Source organism: Aedes albopictus, chromosome 3, assembly GCF_035046485.1.
Source record: "Aedes albopictus strain Foshan chromosome 3, AalbF5, whole genome shotgun sequence".
In the NCBI taxonomy this organism is placed as follows: domain Eukaryota; kingdom Metazoa; phylum Arthropoda; class Insecta; order Diptera; family Culicidae; genus Aedes; species Aedes albopictus.
Genome location: NC_085138.1, coordinates 165,414,349 through 165,435,338, shown reverse-complemented (window position 1 = coordinate 165,435,338; position 20,990 = coordinate 165,414,349). Strand labels below are relative to the sequence as shown.

Below are 20,990 nucleotides of genomic sequence, written 5' to 3'. Positions count from 1 at the left end.
CAAGTGTAACTGTATGATAAGTAACCAGTCGTACATAAAACTTAAAAGCAAGCCAATCAACAAGAAACCCCAATGGCGCGCACAGGAAACGAATGTTTGCACGAAAACGTGCCGTTGGAATAAATCAGTCAGTCGGCACAATGAATATTTTCGAAGGTAAGTACATAATTCTTTCTTTATAACATGTCAAGTGTTAACCACAGACAAACAGACGTCTCACTCTACTCACTTCCCATCGTTTCCCTTTTTAACGGATTATTCAAATATTCCGTAGTTCGTAAATCGCTCGCATCATTTTTGCTCCTGTTTGACGTTTGCTCACTACCGCCATATACTCAGTGGATTTGCGTATCACAGCAAAATAGCATTTGGCGATTATGTTCAAGGATGGAAGAAAATCACTTCTAACGATAAATGATACACCATACGAACAATCAAAGATAGCCGTTGTTCTTGTGCTAGCATGATGCGACACCCTCGCGCTGTGCTCGTATCACAGAGCAATCAAAATTCTGATGCACGCTTTATCGCGGGATCTATCGTTATCGGATCATGTTACAAGTCGCGATAAACTTTATTCATTACGATTATGGCCACTTTTGCACCCGGAACCAAAATTCATGATCTGGAATATTACGTTCATATGCAGATTGCAGAGATGTCCATATCCTCAGTGTAGCAAAGAGAAATAGAAAATACACCCCTCACGCTGTGCATCTCAACAGGAGCCAGTCTCTTTTGTGTGGATCCACCACTGAGATTCGAATGCGCGCAAGTATGGTGAGTAGAACAAAATCTCTTAGCTTCCTGAGCACCGGGCCACACAACAGTGTGGTGAGAGCGCTTTAAAATTCTCTCCGGTGAATGTGTAAAAAATCACCCCGGCGCGCGCTCCATTGAGGTTTTTGCGCCAGAGTGCGCGCTGCGGTGAAAAACCGAAGAGTTCTCACTCCAGTGACACCATGGTGCTGATTCGGTGACTGCTGGGTGAAAACACGGGAGAGCGCGTGAGAGCGAAGCGCGCGAAAGAGTGAGCCACACTCGATCCAAAGCGAACGAGCAAGAGCACACACTGGCGTTTGGTCTACCCATCACCCAAAACAAGAGAAACTGGCTTCTTGGTGTGGTGCGAAATGATCAAATCCCCAGTGTGGTCGATAAACTGACGCCGCAGTGAATCGCTACGGTGGAATGCCATCTCTGGCAGATTGTGAAGCTTCAGCAATAAGAATGCACAAAAAGTGATCGAAAATCGAAATTTATCATTTCGACTTCATGATAACGATCGCATCGCGGCCGCACATGCCGAGCGATTCATTACTCGCGGAGCATGGGTTGTTATGAATGCTTGACGACAAAATTCTATCGTTGTTGCTATGATCGCGCGATGCCTTCCAACCGCGACATATTTGAGATCTTATCATGATCACTAGATATCCATCCTTGATTATGTTTGCGTGACGATGATTTTTGTCGCACTTTGTTCTAAGTGATACGTCTGTTTGTCTGTGTGTTAACATTCAGTTAAATCCTATTGCAGCATCGGAATCGATAGAGTTTCTAGCGACAAAAATGACGAACTTCCACATCATAGTGTGCCGCGCCTATTGACGGAAGTGAAAATTTTTCGCTCCCGTCACTTATTTTCAATTTTTTAATCAAATTTTTCTAATTTTTAAATCCTGATGTTCGCGATTGGCGATTAAAAGTTGAGGTTATGTCGTGAAAATTTGGAAGTTTGAAAGGGAAATACCAGTTCCCCAACAGTTGAATCATTAATTTTTTGGTAAATTTATCGATAAAATGAATTTTTCTACCCCGATCCCACATTAAATTTTCTCTGAAACGACTCAATTACTAAAATACGAAATGGGATTTCACAAAACTTAACCTCACTTTAGGAGGCCAATTGGTGTATCAGTTTTGGTTGCAATTGTGCTGAAAAGAACGTTGGTGTGATCCAGTTAGCCCGGACCATTTAATATTCCAAGGCAGAAAAGAAGGAGAAGAAAGTTCCGTGTGCCGTGTTCGTCGGGAGTTTCGCTCAGAAAAAGTGTTTTGTGCATCAAAATGTACGTTGGTGCAGTGTTGGACGTTCAAAATAAAAATGCTCGTTGCATCGCCGAAAACGTGGCTACGCAATGACTGCGAAACTCCTGCTGGAGCTGGTTGGATCCCTGGTTGATGTGGCGATTCCATTTCACTATCGAATTTTGGGAGCAGGACGCAGAGGCATTTCTGCGGTTGAAATAAGAAGGACCAAGCGTTTAGGTTGAGGTTGGTGTACCTGTGGCATACGCCAGCTGCTATTCTTGGAGCAAATTATTGGAACGATTCGAAGTATCGTATGGGTGAGATTGTTCTTTTTTCAACATGTAGTACAATTGATTCATAAAGGTTAACTTAATCCTCCATACTCTCTCAGGTGTAATCAGGTAATTTATTTTTATTTTTTTGATTGTATTCTAATATTTTCCACTGTATATCTTTACTTACGCTCTTTCGCAATATCATTCTGTTTTATAATATTCTAAAATTTTAATGTTCATATTGCTGGGTCTACACATACACACGAGGAGGGGTAGCCTACGGGAGTTTTATGAACTGATGACCGGACTTAAGTTCGTGGAGTAGCCAGTCTTTTGTCATGAGCTAGCAACTTTTTGTTGACTACCGAAGGAATTCAGCGATTTTAACTCACCCTGCTACAACAAACCAACAGGTAGATCATTCCCTTCCGGAATGATTCTGCAGCCATAGGTAATCCTTGCGATGTTGGTGGGTACACTTCTATCATCATATCATATCATATACAAAAATGACGAACTTCCACAGCCGAAATAGTCGTCGTGCCGACACCAGCATCCGGTGGTTCTCCCAAGTGCTGAAGGAACGGTCTCGGGAACGGTGAAGTCCACGACGGGATCACCTCAGCCTTTCCGTTTACAATCGCTCTATCTAGTGTTTAGTATCTGGTACTTTTTTCATGAAATACAATAAACTTCATTGACAAATTTTCAAAGTTTGCATTTATTTACATTTTGAAGCCAATGCCACGTGGAAATACGTTTATTATTCATTCCATTGTAACTCATATTCAAAACGATTGAAAACCAAAAGCGTCGCACATAAGTTCTGTGAATACCGGGCAACTCACTGGAACAATCCGTTCCCCGCCATCTTAGCAAACTGCAGTAGAATCACTTGGCATAATACGGAACCTCACGGTGATGGCGACTTGCTCCGCCAACAGTCCACTCGTCAATGAGGCAGCATCACACTGACGACGACCCCGTCATGGTGCTGGCTGTCACTGATGCTTGCTAGGGGAAATACACGCATGGGGAATGCTACTCAGTTTTGTTCATACCCCACAAGTTCTATCATGATTGAATCGAAAATGATTCAATAGCACTGCACATAGTTTTCAAGTGTAGAAGCAACTGGTCTTAATTTAAGTGCAGAACTGTTAAATTTAATGTGTTATTTTTTCTGAGTGAGGAGAAAATACGACTCGATACAATCGGCAAAGACCCACGCGACGAAATAAGGACCACGATTGGAAACTTGGAACATGGAATTGCAAGTCACTAGGTTTCGCAGGATGTGACAGGATAATCTACGACGAACTACATTCCCGCAACTTCGACATCGTGGCGTTGCAGGAACTTTGTTGGATTGGACAGAAAGTGTGGAAAAGCGGGCATCGAACGGCTACCTTCTACCAAAGCTGTGGCACCACCAATGAACTGGGAACAGGATTTATAGTGTTGGGCAAGATGCGACAACGTGTGATCGGGTGGCAGCCGATCAACGCAAGGATGTGCATGTTGAGAGTTAAGGGCCGTTTCTTCAACTACAGCATCATCAACGTCCACTGCGCACAGGAAGGGAGACCTGATGACAACAAAGAAGCGTTCTACGCGCAGTTAGAGCAAACATACGATGGTTGCTCGCCGCGTGACGTGAAAATCGTTGTCGGCGACATAAACGCGCAGGTAGGAAGGGAGGAAATGTACTGACCGGTAATCGGGCAAAACGGCCTGCGTGCTGTATCGAATAATAAAGGCCAGCGATGCGTAAACTTTGCAGCCTCCCGTGGTATGGTAGTCCGAAGCACCTTCTTCCCCCGAGAGATATCCACAAAGCCACCTGGAGATCACCCGACCATCAAACAGAAAACCAAATCGACCACGTTCTAATCGACGGTAAATTCTTCTCGGATATAACCAATGTCCACACATACCGCAGAGCGAATATACATTCGGATCACTTAGTCGCTATATGCATGCGCTGAAAGCTTTCAGCTCTGCAATAAACTCTGGGAAGGAAGTGCTCTGCAATAAACTCTGGGTTTTTTATTTATTTACGTGTATTTTAACATAACGCTAATTCTACACTTAACTCTGGAGTTGCAGAAATGTAAAGAAGAGAAAGAATCTCCAAGCCGTATTCAGAACTCGAGGGTTACTATACCTATATAAGGGATAACGGAAATTCAAATAAAACAAACCAGTTTAATGTTCAAAAACGATTTTATTTCGCTAATTTAAACAGACTTCTTCATGTTTAAAAAAATCATAAGGTATACATTCGAGATAGGCATACACAGAGAGTGCAAAGGATAGAAATTATACAAAATTATCACATTTTTATTTATCCTTTGTTTTATCATCATTACGCGCATGTACGCGTCTCCTGTGAGTGAGTGTGTTTGTGAACTGTCAGCTCCAAAAAGGGGAGGGGCGGGGGTTAATTTCGTTTTTTGCTTCAATTGGAATTGCGCTAAATTTTGTCATTTTTCTTTTTTTCTTTTATAATGAGATTGTAACACAGATAATGCTCGCGTGAAATATAAGCTTCACGAGTGACGATGATTTGAGTTGTTCGCGATTTGCGGTCACTTCCGTTTCAATTTTTTATTGCCCAAAAATATTTATTTGATAACGCGTGGACTTCTTGAATCGTAATTGTTCTCACACAAATTCTAAGCTCACTAATAATTTGACTCAACTGGGCGTTGCATCCACTGATTGATTCCAGTTTACACAAACGTACATGATATAAGAGCATTTTTTCATTGTTTCTATTTTCTTGTCGGCATTCGAAAACATTCATTTGGGCATAATGAGGACGTAGCTATTTTCAAATAAAAGAATAGCGAAACTAGAAGCGATACTAAAACTAGGATGACATTGATTGGCTGCTTGCTTACTGATGAATTTCTAACTAATCGCGCGGGTACGCACTACTCTCGCGGATGATGGATGAATAATGAACGGAAGATGAATTACGGTGTAACTGTGAATGATAAACCTGTTTCCTATATGTACTGTCGTCGGCTTCCCTACACACTATAGCTGTACTATGCTTTTGATTCGCATATGAGTCCTATATTCACTTGAATGAATAGTATTAGATAATTTGTTCATTTTCATACTTCTGCGCGATTTCACGAATGCAACATAGGTTTTGTGTTAGTGGGTGTGTGTGAACTTTTAAACACATGTGTGCATTTTCATCCGCACATGCTTCACTGTCTTGATTCACTAAATACATTCATATCAGAAAAATGTGTTTTGTTTTTTCTTATGCTGCTCTTATATGTATACAATCTTAACTGCTAAAATCCTTGTCTTGCTTGTCTCTAGGTTTTGTAATGCTTTTTCTCCTTTCAGTTTTCTTTTTCTACTCAACGTAGCCTTAATACTATTGTATGTATCTCTCTATGTGTGTGTTTTTGTTGTATCCAATCAGGAAATGTAAATGATAACTACAGCTTAAACTTCTAACTGCTTGGATGCTTGCTGTATGATGAACGGTTCGCTCCACATCCGCCTCAAATCACCCTAAAATGTAGGAAAGATATGTTTTAGATTTAAACCGGAACGGAAACGATGTTGATCCGAGAAAACACGACAAAATAATCTTAGAGCTACAATAATACTAGTTTACAACGGCTTAGTGGTTCGCAAAGCACACGAATTGGCAGAAATTCGAAAATTGTAATATGCCCGACTTCGTGAAGACGACTTCATGAAGACATGAAGACGTATCCAACATTTGAAACGTCACGTCTCAACATCGTTGTCCCAGTCCGCATCACTGAATCCGAAGAGATGTTCTGTTCATCTGTTTGTTTGCTGTAGATGAGCTTCAGATTCTGCGTTCCCTTGAGGTAACGCACAAGACGCTTTGCAGCTATCCAATGTGTTTCTTCCGGATGGACTATGTAACTAGATTTATGGCGTAACATATGTCCACACGCATGCCCTGTTACAGGAACAGCAGACCTCCTACCATCTCACGGAAGGACACGATCTCTACCTTCGTTCTTCAGTGGTGCTAGAAAGCAAGCTATTCGATTCGATCATGGTCAGGTTGAGATAAGATCATTTTCTCTAACAATTTCCTTAAACATGATAACATAGCTATTGGGCGGCATGAATTATGGTCACCCGGATAAAAAGTTACCATTCATTACATGGTAAATATTATTAACATATGACTGGTTTTATTGTTCACAATAAAACACATAGTAGATATATTGTTACTTTTTACTATAGAAATCAAGCCCATATAGTTCGTACAATAAGTGAACATTAGCTTTATTAGTGACTAATTGATTCGATTGTTTTTCAATAGTTCTATAATAATTTAAAGTTACTATCAGTAAAAAATAATTTAAGTTGTTTTTAAATAGTTGCAAAAGTGCTTGCAAAGTTCTCATGGGCTTTTTATTAAAAAAGAGCTTATTTCTCAATTACACTTAAAAACAATTCGTAACAAATAAATAACAATAAATATTATTGTTCCTTGGATCATGTTTGTATAATCAAATACAAAATCACTTGACATATTTTTTTATAGTTTTCGTTTTAAATTTGAGTACAGTATTGTCTATCCGATAGGAATCAAGACAGACATTCAATAAAAAATTTGCCATTTTCTTGGTCCACAAGTGTCGCAACTGTTTCGCATCTAGTGCGCTGTGTTGCTGACAACAACGGGAAGGATGCGCACTACTTTCGACATGAATCAAAAACGTCGCGAGTTGGGTCGCGTCGCGACTTGATTGTGCGACGTCCGGTTTGGTAGCGGCCCGACAATAGATGTTTCGGTTATCGAATGTTATTCGCTAAAACTTTAACGACTGACAGACGTCAAGCCGTGTTGGCAGAGGAAGCTCTTAATGAATAACTGAGGAAGTACTCATAAAAAACTAGCTGAAAAGCAGGTTTTAGCCAAGTGAGGACGTCACGACAAGAAAAAGATGAACCTAGAGATGAACAATGATTTTTCTAATGTTTTCCAATAAATTAAAGGAATCTAGTAAATAGTAAACTACCATTGATAACAATACAAATACAATTTGTTCAATGGGGTCAATTGAACCGATGTTAAAATAAACATGCAATAATATTTGTTGTTATGTAAACCGATTTCGCCTTTGAAAATCCAAAGAACTCATATTTTTCGTTAACATTTTTCTTCAGCATTTACAGATACTAATGGCCACATGAACTGTGAACGATTTATGGTATGAATCATACGACCTGATGTCTGACTTGTGATATTTGGCAGTTATTTGAAAAGATTGATGATAGATCTCATCAACAGCTGCCAAGCAACACATACCAGACAGACATCAGAGTGTTTGACTCTTATCATAAAATGTGCATATCATTCTGGCGGCCGTTAGTGCTCGTAAATGCTGGATATAAATGTTAGCGAGAAATATAAAATCTATGGATTTTCAAAAGCGAAAACTGCTTACAAATAACAACAAATATTATTGTATTTTTATTGTAACAACGATTCATTTGACGCCATTCAATTAATTGTATTTGTATTGTAAGAACAATGAAAAAACATTAAGATATATTGTTTTCTTTTGAAAATTGCCCTAAAAATGTCTCATAAAAACACAATACATTCTATTGTTTTTCGCGAAAAAGTGTATGAAAATTTTCTCAAAATTTTATGGTTAAGATACATAACGACCACCATTTTTTATTGTAAAAGTGCCATTTGCCATTCGCCGAATGGTATAGAACAATAGGGGTGATGGCAAGTGTGCCGTGTAAATTACAATACGTTTAAAGGTGAATATTTTTCGAAAAAAATGATGTTGTAACAATAAAATTTATCGTATTTTTATGATATTTTTTATCAGGGCAGACTCTGGTTTACCAGACTTTTGAATAGCTATTACTTTGATCTATCTACATTCATGCGGAACCATCGTGTTCTCCATGAATGAGTTGAACAGGTCTAATAATCGTCTTTTTGCGATATCTGGGAGATTCTTCAGAAGATTAAACTGTATCATATCGTGTCCCGGAGCTGAATTGTTTGATGAAAGAAGAGCCATAGAGAACTCCAGCATGGAGAATGGTCTGTCTAGACAGCCGTCTCTTGAGGAAGTTTCACAAAAGAACGGTTTAGCTGGGCAGACCTTTTTGGCGAAGTTGAAGATCCCACCCAAGTAACAATTTTGATTCTATCTGGTTTTATTTATTTTTATGATAGTTTTATGAAAGCATTGCGTAGTCTGATTGATTTTATAAGAGTTTCTGTTGAGCACAACTGTTCTTCAGCAATGTGCGGTTTTAAAAACATCTCCAAGAATACTTGGGGTTCAGCGCATAAAATCACAAACACAATAAGAACAATTGACCTTAATGTCAGTTTTAACATGTTCTTGAAGTTATCTTCAGTTAACCGTTCTTGAGCAAGAGTAACTGTTCTTGAGTGAGAACAGATTTGTTAATGAAAAATTCAAAAAAAAAAACCTCAGCATCAGAATCTGATTGTGATCGATCGATTATTGCTGCCAAACAAGAACACCCGTTTAGAAAACCGGCTCTGTCACGGCGCAGTGTCAAACTCCTCCAGTTTCAGCATCCGAAACGAAGTTTGTTTGATAAACCAGAACGTCGATTCCCATGCAATAGATGATGAATTCGTTTTGCTGCAGACTATGAAAATCAACAACTACTTACCTGTGGGAAACGCCGACCGGAGGAATCTGACACTGCACAGCATCAAGACCGGTTCCCGGGGTGCTCCGGATGGCAGCGGTACCGGGCTGCTAATGTAAATTATCGAACTTTAATGACCACCTCATAGTTTTAAACAAATCATCGCATTGCGATGCAATTAATTCGTTTATTTACAATTTGATACATAAGATTCATGACGTTCTCGGCGGAGTTTGCATAAATCTGCATCAAGAGCGTCATAAATCGAACTACTCTTGAGTAACACTGGTTACCCTTGCATAAGTTGAAATAAATTTATATCGGTTTTTTGGCGTTCTTGGTGCAGATCAACCAGGCTGCATTGAGAACGTTATAAATCAGAGTATTCTTGAGTTACCCTTTTCACTCTTGCGTAAGTTGAAAGTATTTTGAGACAATCTTATGGTGATGTTGAATAAAACCACCGATAATTATGGACGTCTTCGACGATTTCGACGGAAGCCATGTTGAGAAAACTCATTAATATTGCTCTCCTGACCTGAAATAATAGTTTTTATTATTTTATTACTCCATTATTATCGCAGCGCGTTGCAATTTTTGGAAGTATCATGCATCATATATACGATGATTTTCGCATTGCAGTGGACAACCTAGTTATAATAGGGAAATATTTCCAATTTGTGGTAGAAATTAATCCCAATAATAATATTGTATCATTTTCATGATGTTTTTACCGACTCAAATAAACGAATCATCCATCATGAAAGCTGCATTAGTGCGGCAGCAACAGAAACAGACAATTTTATGATCATTTTATCGTGCACTTGAAGTGCTCTGCAAGCAGAGATCAATTCGCCTTGAAGACATCTTGTGAAGTATAACAGGTTTTAAGAAAATCTTATAATCAACTCTCCAAGACTACCATAGGATGGGCCTCTTTGGTCTTATGGCGGGTTTATGATTGAGTTGATGTAGTGTTGCAGAGCAATTGGGTTTATATTCAGTTTTAAAGGACAGGTGTTGGAGAATTCTTCAAAAGCATTATAAAATTAATTTTGTTACTTGGGCAGCGATTGGAGTATTCATCACTCTCATTAGAGGATGGATAGTTTTGCCTGTTGCCGCTCTCCAAAAGCGTTATCATCGAAGTTCCTCTAGAGAGACCCTCAATGAAATGTCGCCAATAACTCCACTTTTTCGCTTTCAGTAGGTTCTCCAGTTGTCTTTCAAGTTTAGCGAAATCTTGATAAAGATCTGGAGTACCATGCCTAGCGTCATATAGGAACGAAATGAAAAGGGTGCCCATCGAACTTTTTGACATGTGGTATTTTGAGCCACGCTTGCCTACGAAAAGCTTTGAAAGCATCAGATTTTTAAAGATACAACTGGGTGCAATCATCATCCCAGCCTAGTGTGGCTGGTCTTCTTTTAAATGTTGTACTTGGAACACGTTGTTTTTGTCGTTTTTGTGATTCTGAATAAATTAATTCAAACAGGCATCGATACTCATCCAAAGATGGGAGGGGATTCAACTCCAAAAGATATCGCTGATGCATATTTTTGCCAATCATTATCCTTAGTGAGGAACCTGAATTGGCTGGTCTGACCTTTCACGCTTTCACTATTATTTTTGATGACAAGTGATTACTATCACGAGGATCTTCGATTACCTTCCACGAGCAATTGAATGATAGTGAACTGGATCCCAATGATAGTTTAAGACGAGTTTCTTTGCCGTCGGATGCAATACGTGTCACTTCACCTGCCCTGTATTTAAAACATTCAAGGAGAAATCGTCGCATAAATCGCTCTAGGACTGTGAAGCGTGTCTCAACTTCTAGCACTTTACTGCTGCTGGTTTGGATTGCTGAAGAACGCTCCATCGCTTGGCTTGCCTTCCTTGACGTCCTTCATATCCTGTTCGTCCTGACAACGTCCACCGTTAGGTTCAACAACTTCATACCCTCCAATTCCAATCCCAGGATCATCGGTTCATACTGCTTCGGCAGTCCCTTCATCAGCAAGCTTGTTTGCGATGTACTGTGCACTATGTATCAATCCGACCAGAAAGTTGATGACTTTAACGCAGGTTATCCCAAGCTTCTTCTTCGGGATTAACTTCGCGAAGGACCACGAGCCGTGCTTTTACTAATCACGTAGAACTTCTTGCACCGCTATCGATACTGCACTACCCAGGAACCAACCTCCAATATTGAGTTTTCTTGACCTCCATGCTTGCGGCAAATCCGCTTGCGGCGAGTTGGTCATTGATCATCCATGGATAAATACGCTGATCGCGCTCCAGTCTAGTAATTGTTGGGCAGTTTCTCGTTCTGTTTCTTTTCTAGCAAGTGGCCATAATTCAAAGGCTTCACTGTGCAACTTTCGATACTTAAGATTCTTGTACATAGTACAAGTTTTCGATTGCTTGGCTATTTCGATTGAAATCTCTGTCTTCACGTTGGTGCTTTGTCCTCCTAAACACCGAATTCGTCCAAGGGAACGTCCATAAATTACGTCACGCAAAAATCGACCATTTTCAACCCCCCTCCCCCCTATGTCACGCTTTTTGTATGGAACCTCTAAAATTTTTGTATGAGTCGTCACACTTTGCTGAACCCCCCCTCCCCCCTCAAAGCGTGACGTAATTTATGGACGATCCCCAATGCAATACCTTTGCCAAAGGAGGTCATTCAGCAAAAGCATCGTTATTCTATAACAACGGATTACTTTAGTCGCTAATCTTCGAGAGCCTTGGTACTGAAATTCATAATCATCAGTCGATGATCGCAATCGATATCAGCACCATGGCTTCTGGTGAAGCACTTCATAAACCACGTCTAAATCAAATAAACACTACCCTTTCTAATGGTAGTTTTTCGCTCGGATAATCGAATTCAACAGACTTCAGTACCAATACAAGGGCTCGTTCAAATATTACGTAACGCTAAGGGGGGAGGGAGGGGGTGTAGCTCTGTGTTACGCTTCATACAAATTTTCAAAATTTCTCACACAAAATTTGTTACGTGGGGGAGGGAGGGGGTCTAAAATGGTCAAATTTTGCGTTACGTAATATTTGAATGAACCCCAATGGTATGAATATGCACTTACCTTCAAATACGCCATCGTCAGCAGAGGTAGCAATGTGAACGGAACTAGATACAGCAGAGCGGGCTGTGCTGCCTTGAATACTTCCGAGCTAACGGTGGCGGTTAATAAACCGAGAAAGTAACTGAAAACAAAACGATAAACTTTAGTCAAATTTTGCTCAAACGAAACCCACACCAACCACATACCCTAATAAGGAACAATGGAAATAAGTAAGCTTCGAACCGACTCCCCTCGGAGGCGGTACGCCGGCTTCCGCCGTCTGCGTACACTGGGACTTCTTGTACGCATCATAGCGGAGCACGAAGCATAGCAGCAGCCCCGGCATAACGATATCGCCCAGGCCGAGCATCGAGAAGTGGCCGCTGTTGTGAATGCTAGGGAAAACCAGCTTCCCCGGTAGATTCAGCTTCGGAGGTTCCTTAACGATTCCGCCGAGGTTCAGCTTGCGGGCCACTATTCCCACGGGATTGTCTGCCGGCCGGGTGGCCACCTTCACCATCACGTTGGTGCTGAAGATGTACGACGAGAAGAACACCCAGAACACGTCGTAGATGAGCAGGCCGGTGAGTAACAGGGTGGACACCTTCAGACTTGGTAAGCGTACGAATGCTATAAATGCAACACACAGTCCCATCCCCATGGCGTCCATCAGGAGCCAGTGGCCGGTCAGGACCCAAATGCAAACGATCGAGACGGCCAACGAAAAGCTGAACAGCTCGGCGGCCGTGAAACGACCACACACGCCGAACGATATCCGATTACCGTCCGAGCAGGGCCGAATGATGTACTGACACATGGGGAGCAGGAGGAACGCCAGCGCTACGGTGGCAATGACTGAAACGAAAAGAATAATATACTTGAGATGTTCGAGAGGTCGATGTCCCTTATATCTCACGATAGTGAGCCTTATTAAAAATCCAACAATACAACGCTTGCATGTAGTGAAATCCACAACATAAATACTTACTTGCTGTACAGACGGCGAAGAGCATTTGCATGGAATCGAAGAAGAAGAACATCACCAGCAATGATATGGAGGCTCCCAGTGGAAGGCAGAGCGCGTGCATCGTGTCCAACGTTGCGAATTTATCTGCAAAACCAAAACAAAAAACATCATTTCCTTCCAAACGACTCCGCCCAACCTCACAAATACACCTACTTTGCTCCTGCTGTACCGGTTCGCCGGTGATCAGGTTGTTCATGCTTTCGCTTTGGCGCTTTTTCTCCTTCTCGCGCTGTTCCTGTTCCATGTTGAGACTCCGGAAGCTACCGTACACGATCAGGAGCATCGAGATGAGACACGTGGACACACGGGACGAGTCCATGATGGTGTACGAGGACCACTCACCGCCCTGCTGCTGCTGTTGTTGCTGCTGAAGAAGGTCGTCCTGCTGCAAACCAGCGGCGAATCCTTCCGACATTGCGCGCGCAATCGGAGACCGGTCGGGTTGACCGAAGTCCCACACTTGGTCCCGCTTCGTTTGGCGACCGTTGAGGGACGGGGTGGCAGTCGTTGGTAGCCTCTAAGGCTCACGGATGCACTAGCGATTTGCCGTGATTATCTTTTGATTTACTGCTGAGCCAGATGGGGCTGAACCCTCTAGGAGTACAACCTGAGTGCAGACTGATAAGGTTGTGTCACTCTACCAACGCCCGGACCCTCCTATAGCTGATCAAACACCTATATATAACGGTTTGTTTGGAGAGCTCATGATTGCAGTGGTGGTGTGGCCGAGAAAGGTGTGTTTATCTATAAACTAGATGTCGATGAGCTGAAAATGGAAAGAAAGTAAAGACGAGATATTAGTATATGATGTTAAATTGATAAGATATGGGATAACCAAGGGGAAAACGATCAATACATAGTATGCTCAAAACATTTGGGGAATGGTTGATAGTATGGAGTTAAGCCTTACAGTCAGTTATTTTTCTTTTTAAAAGGTTCCACTAATAAATCAGTTTAAATTACCACTTTCACTTCAGCATCTCTTTTTGAATAAAAATATCCCTTTGATTATCCTTATTGGCCACTAATGTGATCTTCATGTCTGTTTAAAGCATTTTAATAATAACTTGGATTACCTCATGATTCGTTTGGAATGTCTATTGTTAATTTGAGTTATTCGAATTTCTGTTTAGTCCACCCTTCATTCATTTATTTAGTTCAACATTAAATTCATGATAACACTGAATCAACGATTTGCTGCCATAATACTCGATTTGCAGCTGCAGCTCTCCAACGTCGGTCTCGCCCAACGCTCACCAGATCACGCTCCACCTGGTGCGCCTATCGTGCTCTCTGCGCTCCACGCCTTCTTGTACCAACCAGATAGTTAGCAAACACCAACTTTGCAGGGTTGTTGTCCGGCATTCTTGCAACATGTCCTGCCTTCCAGCTTTAGCCACTTTTAGGATGATGGGTTCACCGTAGAGTGCAGCAAGCTCGTGGTTCATCCTTCGCCGCCACACAACGATCTTTTGCACGCCGCCGAAGATCGTCCTTAGCACGCGTCGATCGAAAACTCCGAGTGCTTGCAGGTCCTCTTGAGCATCGTCCATGTCTTATGACCGCAGAGGACCACCGGTCTTATTAGCGTCTTGTGCATGGTACATCTGGTCCGGGGTGAATCTTTTTTGACTGCAGTTCCTTCTGGAGCCCAAAGTAGGCATGTCTTCCACTGATGATGCGACCATAGACTAAAATGCGACTTCGTATTTCACGGCTCACGTTATTGTTAGCCGTTAGCAAGGAACCGAGGCACACGAATTCCTCTAGCACCTCGAAAGTAACCCTGTCTATCGTTAGCCGCAATCAGTTGAAACTACTTTTCAATCTAGAAAAACAGTATTTTTAGGGGAAAATGAGGCTAAATGGGCACTTCCAGTCAAAGACACAGATCGAGGTATGCCCCATAGAACGCACCTGTCAATTCTACATCAATAAAAAATTGGTTGGTTAGCCGCAATCAGTTGAAACCATTATTTAATTCAGAAAAAGTGTTTTTAGGGGAAAATGGGGCAAAATGGACACTTACACTCAATTCCGGTGAATGAAACTATCACCAATCGATTCCTTGACATTTTTCCATTCGGAAAAGATGGACTTCAATGATCGCAATCAGCCGCAATAAGTAGGTGCCTTTTTCGGTTGGTTTTCCCCACTGTGCAATGCTTGTCCTGTCTCGCTCAGTCCCACCTCTCTTCTCTCTCTCTTCTTGGCGTAACGTCCTCACTGGGACAAAGCCTGCTTCTCAGCTTAGTGTTCTATGAGCACTTCCACAGTTATTAACTGATCCGCACCTGGGACCTGTTAGACAGAAGCATTTTTGTGCGAGCTCGGATAAAAACTAACCATAGGGTGTTTGGTGAAAACCATTCCTGTACCATACTGTGTACTAGCTACAATAAAGTGTATTGCAAGTGTATTGTAATGGAATGGTTCGCTAAAAGCTTTGCTTATTGTAGCTATGTACTATCCAGCGTTTTACGCTTGATGAGGGGTGATATAGTAGTTTACGCAACAAGGTGCAGAACGAAGATTTTTACAGCACGAGCCGTACATTTATCTAACGAGGCTTGCCGAGTTGGATAATTACCTCGAGTGCTGTAAAAATCGAGTTCTGCAGCGACTTGCGTACAACCCCAGGTAACCATTAAGCCGTAAAAATGGCATTGAATCGGTTCTATAGTGGAATATCCAGCTTTTTACGCTGTTGTGAGGGGTGATTCTGTTGGAAATAAAAACACAGGCGAGGCTTTCTGTTTCCGAACCCAGGCACTGACTGATATTGCTACCAGCGCAGTGTCTCTCCTTTATTTAATCTAGGTATAACATATTTACAATTTATTTCCATTTACCTACCAGTTGATACCTAGCTCTCCACTGAGCTGTGTGATGCACCTCCAAGGATGTACCTACCATTCAACACTCCTCCTCATCACACACTCTCAGATCCGACGCGTCCCGAGCTTCACCTGGCCACGTACTCCTCCAGCCTACCGAGCTCCTCCTTAGCAACCGAGCTACCAGACTCCTCCTGGCTCCAAGCAGACTCTGCTACCAGGCCCTGGCTCCAAGCTACGTCTGCTACTAAGAGGCTACCAAGCTCCTCCTGGCTCGAAGCGTCTTCCGCCTCAAGTACCTTCTGCCATCCAGCTCCAGCGTCCATCGATCAGCCAGCACCCTTTGCCTCGACCTCTTGGTTCCAGAGGTCCTTCAAGATACTAGATCCTCACCGCCTCTTGGTATCTCAACGACTATTGGCACCAGGCCTCATCGCATCTTGATACCTCATCGGATATTGGATGGTACCGCATCTTGGTCTCCTCGCTTCCAGGGCGTCCCTGGGCCCATAACCTGTTGGAAATAAAAACACAGGCGAGGTTTTGTTCTCCAAACCCAGGCACTGACTGATATTGCTACCAGCGCAGTGTCTCTCCTTTATTTAATCTAGGTATAACATATTTACAATTTATTTCCATTTACCTACCAGTTGATACCTAGCTCTCCACTGAGCTGTGTGATGCACCTCCAAGGATGTACCTACCATTCAACAGATTCATGTTTGACAAATCTTGCCGACAGCCCTTGCAGCATCACAGTTGCCGAAAATTTCAGTTCACTGCTTCACATTTGTCAAAAATTTGCACCGGATGTTACCATTGTTACCAGCACAACAAACACAACACAACAAACAGATTCCCGGAAGAGATTTGTTGGGGAAATTCCCAGTGGGGATCTCGTAGAGTAGACCCCGGAAAAATGCAAGAGGCTTTAACTGCTCTTCATGGAGATTTCTTTGGGAGCTCAGGGAGTTACTTATTGGGATCCCTCCAGAGATGCTAAATTATTGCAGGATTTCTTGTTTCATGAGAAGTGGGAAACATTGTCAGAGGGTTCTTGGAAAGACCTACTTCAGAATTCCCCAAAAGAAACTGCTGGAAGTTTCTAGGAAGGAAATGGTGAATGCAGTGAAAATTTTAGATTCCTTCAGGAGTTCGCTTTGGAGATTCCTCCAGTAATTTCCTCCGGAGACTCCTTCATAAATTGCCACCGGGGATTCGTCCACCGAAGATTGCTCTGGGAATTTCCTTCGAGGATTGCTCCAGTAAGCCCAATCGAGGAATTCCCCACTGATTATTGCACCAGGTAGACTAACCGGGGATTTCTACAGAAAACTCCACCGGAATCCTACGACGGGACTTCCTTGTGCAACCAGCGGGCATTCTTGAAGCAATCCTATACGGATACCAACACAATCCACAACCCGGTGAAGAGGAGCCTTACATTAAAACTGAAGGAAAATCCAGGTTTTGTAAGGGAACCTGGTCAAACGAGAAGCGAGGGTGTTCCAGATTCGCAAAGTGATCCCGGCGGACATATCGTACGAAAACCCCGAGGAAGAAGTGAAGGTGCTCCGAGTCCGCATAGTGCAGCTCCGGCTGGTTAAGCCACTCCACGAGGGCCAAGGGTGGACCACGAGTAGGACATAGTTAGGGCTGTTGGGACGATAGGCACAGGCATCTCGTAATAAAAACCGTCAATCCCAATTCATTGTTTTCCCTCCTCTTGCGAAGCCTCGGCGGGAAGAATAAACGCTGAGTGGGCTGGAGCTGGTAGTCCTTGGGAATGCGCGGACGTAACAAAGGATAGTTACATTTCCTCGGTGTCTACAATTAAAGGTGGCGGGCAGCGATCACAAGTCTAAAAAGAAATAATTTTTAGTTCATAACAAATGTTACCAATGTTATTACTAGCGAAACAAGCTCATGGTGAAAATTTTTGGCATTTCGGGAGCAATGAACTGAAATTTTCGGCTACTGTGTTGCTGCATAGGCTGTCGGCAAGATTTGTCAAAAAAGAATCACCCCTCATCAAGCGTAAAAAGCTGGATAGAACCTGGTTAACAGAGCTAATTGGTTCTAAATCCTCTAATAGAGCTGCTCAAAAGCCACTTTGGCGCATTATTCGGTTGATATACGGCCAACTTCAAAATTCCGTACCAAGTTTCTGGAGCGAAAGTTGTCAAAAGTGAGACAAAAAAAAATAATTATTTTTGTTTATCTTCTGTTTTTTTTTTCTCATTTCTTTTGCTTCCACTGAAATTGTTTTTTTTTTTGCTGCTTGACCCAGATTCCAGCTCTTGTCCTCCGGGTTCCTGATCGAAAGTCCAAGTCCATTTGCGTTTCCCACCTGCTCTATAGGTATACCAATGCACTATCAAATCAGTGTGATCAAACTAGTATTTAAACCATGCAAAACATAATAGTTTGGGTATCTCGACGGTTCAAAATGATATGGGAGGGTGATGATTTAGTGGTCAATTTGGTGGTGAAAAATGCTGGAAGAGAAAAGATGCGGGAGAAGCAACATGTATAAGTACTAATGATCGGATTTTTCGATCGTTTAGTATGAGTAGGTGGTACTAGCGCTCTCACGCCGCATATGAGATTTAAAATATGGCGTCCTTGGTGATAATTGTAGGAAAAACACTTATTTACAAGTTTGCCGAACATCTCATTTCAATATTATGCTTCTGAACTGAGTTATGGATAAATGAGACAAATGATTGCCAGGTGATTGAAAACATCCTTGGCCACAGGCACAGAACAGATGTGTATGTATCTTCGAACAAATTTGAAGTTTCGAGGTGGAAGTCGTGAAATTGTCATTTGGAGAACTAGATTGAAATGAATTTCCATGGGAAAATAAAAAATCATCAAAGCGTGCTACGTCGTCTCCTCGCTGTAGGAAAAAGCTTGACTTCTACCACCAGGTTCCCTAGTGTTGAACTATCAAACGAGCAGTGCTTTTCGTGACGAAGATTCACCCCCGTGCCACAGGTCAAGGCGATGACTGGCAATCGTCCAGGATGGAAATCTTTCAATTCGGCCCTCTGCACCACCGTGGACTGAAAGTAGTTAGTAGACTAAAGTAGACGAAGATGGTGAATCCCTAACAGCGAAGTCAAGCGAGAAGAAAGTGGTTGAAGGAAGAACACCAGTCAGCGAGGTGTTCGCCCTCGTAAAAATGTCCAATACAAATACAATATATTATATTGTTACATTATTGCTGAGATTCTACCTGTTTAGACTCCTGCGTGAGATGTTGCGTGGATTTTTCTTGCGTGAGCCCACAGATATAAAACCAGTAGACCGCGTCCTGGTGAATATTTTACACTGCATTGTTAGGTACACACTTGAAAATGAGCCTAATCATTTAGGGTAAGGGAGGTATTTTGTACCCTTTAAAGAAGTGGGTGAACAATTTAGCGAAAAAAAGAATAATTTAGCTATAAAACAATGATAATTTCAGTAGGCATTGCGTAGAGCAACATGTTTTCTGTCGAATAGAGTCGCATAAAACTCAAAATGTTGGTAGTAAATACAAGAAATTACAAAACTCCTGACGGATGTCTGGCTTCTATTTTGGACCACTTGATTTTATTTTGGCCCACCACAAAAAAATATTTATTTGACAAAATTCAGCTGTTTTCGCAAAAGTTCATGCACAGCTCAAACTACGTGACAATTTTTTTTTAGCTTTTAGAGCCCGCATAATCACGAACTGTAAATTTATCGTTTCTCATTTTAAACAATTGTCAATTAACCATTTTTCAAACTGTCCCAGATAACAGTAAGCTAACCATGCTACGTATAGATTTGCCAGTTTGCCAAATGGTAATCCGCCAAATAACAGTATGTGCAATAGGCGATTAAGATAGGTTACCATAAGAAATCGCTCGTTTTCTCGAATAAATTTTTCGCAAAACAGTAAAAGATATGGTCAATTTATTATCCAGATTTTTAGACACTGCATGGCAAATGGTTAGAGAACAGTTAAACAATAATTCTGGAAGGAAACCATGCACTGTATGGGGTATTATTAATTTATGGTCTTTCATGATATTTTAAGCATATGATATATGGTTCTGCTATATTTGAACCATTTAAAATAAGAAAGTGGTTAGTCATTCATCGAATTTTTTATTCACAATTTCAACGCCCTATGCTGGGCTCGGTAACACCTGTGGTGATTAAAACTAATTGTAGAACTTTCACTGGTAGGGGCTAGTTTCAAACCGCAGGGAACACTGAATATTCGTCCTCAGTAGGACAAATCCTTCGCACTCTGTTTGTGGAACCCGTCGCAGTCGCAGAAAAGGTCATTTTACATTGCAACAATGTCTCCGGAGTTTTCATCACTATACTATTCCATAACTTCTGCACAATATGACATATTAGGCCATATGTATATAACTGAGTAATTACTCTTTACTCAGATCTCTGTGAAGATTCACAGAGAATTACTCCACGGCTTCACATAGATTTAGTGAAAAGTATTTACTCAACTTTATTCATATGGCCTATTGTTACAACTTGATATGCATTACATAGACCGTTTTTTTTATGACCGAATGCTTAAAGGTTCATAGTTTCAACAGAAAAGCACCTGTTCGAAGTACAGTAACAGTAACAGATAAAGGAGACATACTGTATTGAGATTAACACAAATTGTATTTTTCTATGCGGAAGGTGGGCGTGGGAGACGTTCAAAAATTACGTAACGTTCCAAAGATGATGAAGTTTCGTTAAGATCGTCACTCGTCAGTGTGTAGTGTAAATGTTGGATGAAAAATATAACGCATAACGTGAAATCAATAATTATTGCATGGCGTAAAGCACCATGTATAAATTACGTAGCAATTTAAGGAAAGTGTGAGAGTCTAGTGAGATTTTGCAAAATATTAGGACTGTACACACAAATAACGAACGAATTGCAAGGTAGTCAAAAATATAACAGTTTTTATGGTACGTAATTTGTACAACCTACATTATTAACAAATAATCTCATCCATCATAGAATCGCTGAGATGGATAGCTGTTCTCTACTGA

General features: G+C 41.5%; 2 protein-coding genes across 5 annotated transcripts in view; both read right to left on the bottom strand.

Annotated features, from left to right (window-relative positions):
* LOC109402771 (SH2B adapter protein 2) overlaps positions 1 to 20,990 on the bottom strand; it is a 561,576-nt gene that overhangs the window by 227,591 nt on the left and 312,995 nt on the right. The window lies entirely within an intron of this gene.
* On the bottom strand, positions 4,517 to 13,827 carry LOC109402798 (signal peptide peptidase-like 3). The gene is made up of 5 exons (XM_062859977.1): positions 13,255 to 13,827; positions 13,063 to 13,185; positions 12,281 to 12,929; positions 12,096 to 12,216; positions 4,517 to 5,849 (listed from the first exon to the last, which is right to left on the bottom strand). The coding sequence occupies exons 1-5, from the start codon at positions 13,514 to 13,516 to the stop codon at positions 5,781 to 5,783; spliced, it is 1,224 nt and encodes a 407-aa protein (XP_062715961.1). The 5' UTR covers positions 13,517 to 13,827; the 3' UTR covers positions 4,517 to 5,780.

Excerpts from the sequence above, each read along its gene's own strand:
- LOC109402798 (XM_062859977.1), bottom strand. The coding sequence starts at position 13,516 with ATGTCGGAAGGATTCGCCGCTGGTTTGCAGCAGGACGACCTTCTTCAG. Across the intron at positions 13,186-13,254 it reads ACCGGTACAGCAGGAGCAAA|ATAAATTCGCAACGTTGGAC; the intron begins GTAGGTGTATTT and ends TTGGTTTTGCAG. Across the intron at positions 5,850-12,095 it reads TGACGATGGCGTATTTGAAG|GGTGATTTGAGGCGGATGTG; the intron begins GTAAGTGCATAT and ends CCTACATTTTAG.